The sequence below is a fragment of the Anopheles stephensi genome, assembly GCF_013141755.1.
Source record: "Anopheles stephensi strain Indian chromosome Y unlocalized genomic scaffold, UCI_ANSTEP_V1.0 chrY23, whole genome shotgun sequence".
NCBI classification, from domain to species: domain Eukaryota; kingdom Metazoa; phylum Arthropoda; class Insecta; order Diptera; family Culicidae; genus Anopheles; species Anopheles stephensi.
The window spans coordinates 1-8481 of NW_023404995.1; the positions used below are offsets into that span (position 1 = coordinate 1).

At 43.9% G+C, this 8481-nt stretch overlaps 1 protein-coding gene across 1 annotated transcript; it reads right to left on the reverse strand.

Moving 5' to 3' along the window:
* Positions 1 to 5720: 5720 nt before the first annotated feature.
* Positions 5721 to 7525, reverse strand: LOC118515173. The gene is made up of 2 exons (XM_036061877.1): positions 7151 to 7525; positions 5721 to 5759 (listed from the first exon to the last, which is right to left on the reverse strand). The coding sequence occupies exons 1-2, from the start codon at positions 7523 to 7525 to the stop codon at positions 5721 to 5723; spliced, it is 414 nt and encodes a 137-aa protein (XP_035917770.1).
* Between the last annotated feature and the right edge of the window lie 956 nt (positions 7526 to 8481).

Below are 8481 nucleotides of genomic sequence, written 5' to 3' on the forward strand. Positions count from 1 at the left end.
ATTGTTATGGTAACTGTGCCGCTGGGGAAATGGTACGTGATAATAGTCTCTTGGTCTAGGTATTTGATTCGAACGAGTCTCACCCTTAAATGGTGCCGATCTCATGTTCATATTGCAGTATTCTAGGCAATAATTGAAAGCAGCATTTAAGTTGGTGGACTATTATTTTAATAAAAAGCAAAGAGGACTTTCTAGACCTCTAATGAAGCAATCTAACGCTTTCTCTCTAAAGTAAGAAGCGTGTGCTTCAGCATTGATAGAGTACTTCGGGTCGGTGTATATTTGGGTTATAATTGCACTTTGCAAATCGTTAACACGACTGAAGTAGCTGCTTAATGGCTCTGTTGCTTTTTTACTGATCCCAGTAAGTTCGTGATCAAGTGTTTTCAGTTCTCTTTTGTCTTTATAGTAGAGCAAAAGAGTGCTTTTAATGGATGACCAATCACCAGCTATTCCATTGGTATTAATAACTTCGGCTGCTTCGCCTTTAATTTTTTTCCTTATTGTTCCTTCGATTATATGAAAAAAGGTGCAATCTCGTGGGACTCTAGCGTACATATGTAGAACCTTTTCTACTTCCATGACCCACGCCATTAATTCATTCGCCTTCTCTTCAAAGGTTGGGAATCTCGTACATAGTCGAGAATTTTCCCAATGCTAACAAACTCGTCATAGCTCATAGTACTAGAAGGTGCAGAAGTAGTCATTCTATTTTTTCGAAACAATTAAACCTTCTATCTTTCCTATCGTCCACCATATGACAATAATTTAATTTTTGTTCCCTTTTCACTTTTTTCACTGATCTAAACACTGATTATAACTCTTAACTGATTTCTATCATTTAACTTTCATTTTAATTTTCCTCACTTATGAATAATAATTGTGACTCACGATACGATCAACAATGCTGCGCCAATGTTGAAACTCATGCTGCGTCCGATGACCGATGCTCGATGTTCTGGGTTGATCCGGTTTGGCACTGCCTACTGAGGACCTTCGGCGTCTGTTCGGGAGACTTGTCACGAATTGCTGGTCACGATGACGTCTTCCTCGTTGTCGTCGTGCAGTTTCTTATAACTTAATATCACCTCACTTTTAGACTTGGAGGTCCCATTTCGGGCGCCAGTTAACTTTTTGGAAAGATTTTCTATCGGGTTACGACGTTCGGACGTGATCTTGCGGAGCAGAGAACTATGACCGTTTCAGTTTGCGGTTAGACGTAGAGTGGTTTATTTTCTAAGATTTTACAAAATATTTTGGGTCGGGAGGAAGGATGTGGAAGGAACGAAAAACAACAAGAACAGGTAAGCGAAGGATCGTTGATGGTCCGAGGGTCGACGGCGATAACGGTTTTATCTCGGAATATGAATAATTATTTGTTTAGGACGGCGGAAGTGAGGATCGCTTGAACGTGATCGTACTTGTTTTGGACGTTTGTTAACTCACGCTCTTTTGATTTGTTCGCTCAACGCACTGACTATTCCAATTGTCCACTAATCCGGTAATCAACAAGAGACGCCAATCTTACTCGCCCAAATTATCTACGCGCGATGGTTCACTAAGGTTGCTGACGACTCGACGCCATCTTTCGCACACACATTACCACTTGGTCGGCGTACTCTTTTTTACCCAACTCGAAACGACGCTAAGCGATCGCACACTCTAATTGATTTGCATATGCACACGACGCGCCTTATTTTGTTTACGCAGCACACTGTTGTTAATATTGTACTTTTGTTTTTCTCCAACAGTCTAAAGTTCATGTCCCTTTTCACAATTTACAACACAAATGTATTCCGTTTATCCGTTGGTCTCCTAATTGGTAAATCCTTGCCTCCTTACAAGAGTCACATACACACAAGCAGACGATAAATGTCCGTCATTGATTTAAGTAAAACGATTTTCTACCGAAGGTTCGACCACACCACTCTTCTTATACACACACGGCTTCCTGACTACAATTTACTACTATCCGGTTCGAAGGACCAAATGTTCGATAGCTTTACTGTTTCTTTCGATCGTTGCTGTGACTCGCTTGGTTTACCTTCAGACTAAAATTACAAATGTATTCTCACCTATTTAGTTACAATATTCCACTAATACTAATGCCTATCCTAAACCTGAACTATACAAATATACTTACATTAAATTCATGTTAATCGGGTTGCCTACTCATAGGCGCAACACTACCCTTTGCTGAACAGCTAAAAATCAAACAAGCAGAAAGCGTCAGCTTGTAGTAATGTGCCCAAGAAGAACACGCAACAACGCGCAACAATGTTCATATGCTGCAGATCAACATCTACAAACAATGATTGATGTATTTTTGTTAATTAACGAAATAAGAACTGATAGTTCGTTCGGAATCTTAGATTTAACTTCGAGCCCCGTCATTACTCATCATCCTTGTTGGCATCCTTTGCGGGTGTTGGTGGGCGCCGTTTCTGCAGCCCGATGGCCCCGGCTCGGGAATTTTGGCTACTTCTGTCTGCGACGGAAGCACGACCAGAAAGAACTATTGTCATCATCGGACGAATCCGACGATTGGCCCGGTGGGGGAGGATGTTTTACCGGTCCATCATCGAACGATACTTGACGCCTTTGCTTGGATGTATTTGGCGGCCATTTGTCGGCCAGGGTGTCCTCATCACTAACGCTTATCATCGATTTCGAGATCATGCCCAGAGTGCTACCTGAAATAGCAGGGCGTCTTGATTTCCATGATTGGTTGAGCATTCAAGACAGCTCATCATCAAGTGAATCGTTCACCAGCGTATCGTCTGCCGGAGCGTCGTCCATTTCCATGCCGTCATCCACTAAAGCAGACACAGCACCTTTCAAGAAAAAGCCGAAGAAGACGAGCGAGCTAGCATCTGTATTACCGGCACATTTCGCCATTCTAGCTACCAGCAGCCTGGTCCGGTTGAGCCGTGCATTTCCCTCAATCACGACGATTGCCTTCAGCGTGGAGTTGTCCTCTAGCGGGGCGCGCCGTGAACGAAAGGAACGAAAAACCGAACGACATTATTGCATCCTTCATCACTTCACGTTCCACTTACCAGTAGCTTCAGTTTTTCGTCCGTTTCCACGGGCACCACGGGCACTACGACCGTTGCCTGCAGCGGGGGTGTATCCTCCCCCGTTGAACTGTCCTACAGGACGGCCGTGCGTTCCATTTGGGCCGGATTTTCTATGGATTTTATCGGCGTGGAGGTCCGTGCACCGGTTCCGTTACAATGTAACTGCGCGACCAGGCAAAAATATTCCGGCACAAACGGAGTACACCTTGCCGCCATGAGTTCTTCTTTTACGTCGCCATTTTGTTTTTTTTAAATCCTTTTCCTTTGCGAAACGTTTCAAACATTTCAACACGGACTCCACTGGTGGTGTTACATGCACATTGTTGTCAAATGCTTGTGGGAAAACAATCCGTCCGGTGGGTGTGATTCCAAGCTTTCACGGTGCTTACTAGTGAATTTTCGTAATTAGTGGAAGGAAATTAATATATCCGGAAAAAAATGTTCCGGTAAATGTCAAACAAGATAATTAGTTTCTTCTCTTTTTCTTCTTTTAGGCCCACATTTCTTCGCACGCAGCATCGCCGGTTGTAACGGTTCTCCGGTAGGCGATTCCTTCCCATGTTCCACCACATCCTGCACGTAAACACGGGGCTAGGGCAGTCCTTGGCAAGAACTCCGTGAGATTAACACTTTCTAACAGATAAACTGCTTCCAGAGAACGGTCTCTATTACTGGTCATTACAACGGCCCGGTATTCAACGCATTCAACCTCAATTTAAATCCTAACAGCTGTGGGTCGTAGGTGTGAGACTCGCATACAATGTACGCAAACGATGACGAGCTTTTGACTGTCGACAACACACAAGTAGCATGGCAATTTAACCGGACGCGATGTTGAATAGCTAGACAAGGGGGCAAGGGGGCAAGGGTCCGTGCTTACCACCAGTACTGCAGACGGTTAACAGTGGTTCCTCACAGTTGTACCAGCTTAGATTCACATGGTATCTATGCTGCTGCATACAGGGCCGGCCTTAAACACTGGGGCTATATAGTCGCCTGCATTTTGTGAAGAATCGTTGGCGCTTAGCTAGCTGCCTGCGTTTTTGTTTGAGCAGGATCATCAATCTACGTCCGTAAAAAGTGGTTTGGTAGGCCTGTAGAATGGAGAAAATGCTTTAAATTTTCTGGACGCTTACCATCTCCAGGAGTCGAACCGTACCCATCATTACCCTACCACACACAAGATCCAATTGAGCAGGCTGATTCACAGAAAGATTTTAACCCAGTTTTGGGGGGAAATAGGGCACGTATACATATTTGTTGCATAGATTTTGAAGACTATAGGGTTTAATATTTTTTCTTAAACCGTACGACAAGGTCCATTAATAGATGTGTATATATATTAATATATATGTATATCTATAGATATATATATATATATATATATATATATATATATATATATATATATATATATATATATATATATATAATATATATATATATATATATATATATATATATATATATATATATATATATATATATATATAATATATATATATATATATATATATATATATATATATATTTAGAATTATTCGTCTACAGGGCCAGACCATTTTGCACGTATATTATTTAAATTACACAAGAGTATTATGCGCTGGTAAAGGCGAAGTAAGGTAACTTAGATATCTATACTGATGTCATAATATCGGTTTTCTTAGTATTGTGCGGCTACGTTTGCTCCTTCTTCTGGTATGTGTAAATAAATTCTTACTGGTTGCGTTGCGAGTACAAGCGAAAGCTCTCCACTAGACTATGGGGTCGCGTTTAACTAAAAGATTTAAAAAATGCATATTCGTTCGTAAATTCGTACTATGCGAGCAAAAAAGGGGATGGAGGGGGGGGGGGCGGACTACAATATATCGCTATAAGTATGATTATTTTATAATTCATTTCTATCCCTAACTCTATCAAGGTTTTGCAGGTTTGTGTGTGTCTGCTTGTTTCGGGCTAGTTGGTAATAGGTAACATGCGACGTAACAGAGACGAAAAGAAAGGAATCGAACACCCTACGGGGCCCCGACTAACCGGCCAATGGATAAATCATCTGACCGATCCCGACCAGCAGCAAACGGTATCGCCTTCTATTAAGCAAGCCGGGCACGTGTGTAAGATAGTAAAGTATTTGTTTCAATTGCTACCATCCATGAGATAAGCTAGCTAAGATTACGCGAAAGAGAGCGACAGAGAAAAGGAAGCTAGCTATGCGCCGTTACTTCTTAAGGGCACCATCAGGAGACGTTTTCAATGCACCGAGCTTGGATGACTGCTTTCCCGCCTGGAGTGTGGTCCGCTTCGGCGGTGGAATACGACTCGGTGGTGTGTTAGTTTTCTCACCCTTCGGTAGTGGGATTTTCGACACCGGTTTACCATCCCGGTTGGTGGTTTGAGCTTCTGCTTGCTGCCGGGTGGCGTCACGTTGAAGCTTTTTCGTCGCCGAACGTTGAGCGTACGGTTTTGTGGCGAAGTGGTTTTCGCAACCGGACGATGGATGGGACTGCCGATGGAAGGTTTTGCCGGTGTTCTGCTGGTAATAATGGAGCCACCCTTTGGCACTACTGGTTGCCGAACGCGGGAAACCTTCGTAACGGTTTCCCACTACCGGTTTGGCGATTTTGGTCTGTTGCTCTTTCTTCACAGCTTTTCAACATCTTGGCTTTTTATGGGTTTAACCTAAAAAATAAAAAAAAATTAATGAATTCATAAATACAATCAGATTAAATACTTTCGCGTGCGTGTGTGTGGGTGTAGTTTCTATAGAGTGAGTCTTGATTTTTAGAAGATTTCCCTGGTCTTCAACAATCTTTTTTAGCCAAAAAGCTGTGTCCTTACGATTCGAAAGAAATTATAGTATCGAAAAAAAGCTAAAAGTAAGTATTACAGTAACATTAAGGAAAATAGGTTTAAAACAACATGTAAGTCAAAGGTTTCTAAATGAAAACAAACCAATTATAAGTGTGTAAAAATTACACAAATCCTGACTTTTAATCAGTTAGATAACCCTTATAATTTCGCATAAGTTCCTGAAATCTTTCCAACCTATCTTTCAACTATAGACGAGCAGAGACAGCCTCAATTTAGAAGGATTTACGAAAGGAAAGCAAAACATTTCAATCTGCAACTAAAGGTGAGACTGTTCTGTTTCTACCGGATAGCTAAAACTAGATGGACACTACCAGAGAGGATTTCCAAACGGAAAATCAACCACTTACAGGGTAAACCTCTCGCCGCAATAAGCACTTTTGGAATGCCGGCCAAGCTTACCAGGCTTGTAAGTATGACAATGGCCAACATCACATGCCAGGCGAAGGTGGATGGAAAAACTCTCAGGGCTCTTTGCTACCACCAGGAGAGATTTGCTTGCGCCAGGGAGATGGGCTTGCCTGCCTTCACTTCTATCTGGCGCTAGAGAGAGCAATCGGAGGTGGAAGCTTCGGGAACCATCTTGTATAAGTCAGTCCAGATCCACCGACAACCACATTGATATTGAGTTACGCGCAAGGGTACTGGCTGCCAACCGGTCATACTACAGCCTGAAGAAACTTCTCCACTCTAAATACCTGTTGCGACGGATGAAGCTGGGACTGTACCGAGCATTTATAGTCCCAGTACTCACATACGACTCTGAGATATGGACTCTGTCCAAAACTGACGAAACCTCTGAGCCGCGTTCGAGAGGAAGATGCTATACGAGCTGTACGATGATCTCACCATTGGGGAGCGGATCAGACTCGCCAGGCTGCGGTGGGCTGGTCATGCCATGAGAATGACACTTGACGACCCAACCCGTAAAGTGCTTTTAGGATTTTTGCCCCAAGCCGAGTAAGTAAGTAAGTAGTAAATAACAAGCTAAAACTAGCATTTATACAATCGAAATTGATGGCAGAACCTGTGTAGGGATACTAGAACCTGGAAATTCTCCTTTTGCAGATATTCGAACAACATAATAAATCGAATCGTACTAGTAAAGCTCCAGAGACTGATATACAGATATTACAGGGTGTTAGCGTTTATATAAAGTGTAACAATTCAGCCGGCGTTGGTAGCACTAGCATGCCATTTACCTTGGACTCATCCGCCTCTTTGTTGATGGAAGATTCACGCTGTAACTTTCGCGTCCTCGGTGAGCCGGGATTGGATACGACGCGCACAGGCTTGATTACCCGACTCGTCGCCACCGTCGTCGTCGTCGTTGCCGTCGCCGTTGCCGTCACAACCGCGGTCATTGTCGTGGTTGTCGTTACCTTTTCGCCTATCTTGAACTGTACGCCGGTAACGATCGAACTGCATTCCTCCGGGTTAGTACGCACGTGCCGTTCTTCCAACTGGGACACCAGCTCCTGCGTAAGCCGTTCGACCGACTGAAGCATTCGTTCGGGGTTTTTGTGTTTCGCGTACGTACCCCCATTGATAGTCTCGCTCACGGCCGGTTGCTCCATCATCAGCTCGTCAGACCTGATTAGTATCAGCCTAACGTCGTCATCTGTTGCCATCCGGTGTTGCTGGTAAACGCTTCCACGAAGTCTTCATCCGGTGTCGAGAGTCAACTTCCATTTCTGAAAATCAAACCCACGCACTATCGTCCGGTGCCGCCTATTCGTCGCATTTGTCAGATTCCACAGGTGAAACATGACTGCCTTGTCTACGCCACTTCCGTGCGTGAACCATGAGTTGATGCCTACGTGCGTCCAACGTCCGTTCAGTTTTCCATATATATTCGCACATGGCCGTAGTGTTCGCGTAATGTGATGCTACTCTTTGCTGAACAGCTCCAAATCAAACCAAGAAGAAAGCGTCAGCTTGTAGTAATGTACCCAAGAAGAACACGTAACAACGCGCAACAATGTTCATATGCTGCAGATCAACATCTACAAACAATGATTGATGTATTTTTGTTAATTAACGAAACGCGAACAAATAAGAACTGATAGTTCGTTCGGAATCTTAGATTTAACTTCGAGCCCCGTTGGCATCCTTTGCGGGTGTTGGTGGGCGCCGTTTCTGCAGCCCCGATGGCCACGGCTCGGGAGATTTCGGCGACTTCTGTCTGCGACGGAAGCACGACCAGAAAGAACTATTGTCATCATCGGACGAATCCGAAGATTGGCCCGGTGGGGGAGGATGTTTTACCGGTCCATCATCGAACGATACTTGACGCCTTTGCTTGGATGTATTTGGCGGCCATTTGTCGGCCGGGGTGTCCTCATCACTAACGCGTATCATCGATTTCGAGATCATGCCCAGAGTGCTACCTGAAATAGCAGGGCGTCTTGATTTCCATGATTGGTTGAGCATTCAAGACAGCTCATCATCAAGTGAATCGTTCACCAGCGTATCGTCTGCCGGAGCGTCGTCCATTTCCATGCCGTCATCCACTAAAGCAGGCACAGCACCT

Coding starts and splice junctions, on each gene's coding strand:
- LOC118515173 (XM_036061877.1), bottom strand. CDS start 7,525: ATGGAGCAACCGGCCGTGAGCGAGACTATCAATGGGGGTACGTACGCG. Junction 5,760..7,150: donor AAGAGGCGGATGAGTCCAAG/GTAAATGGCATG, acceptor TTTATTTTTTAG/GTTAAACCCATAAAAAGCCA.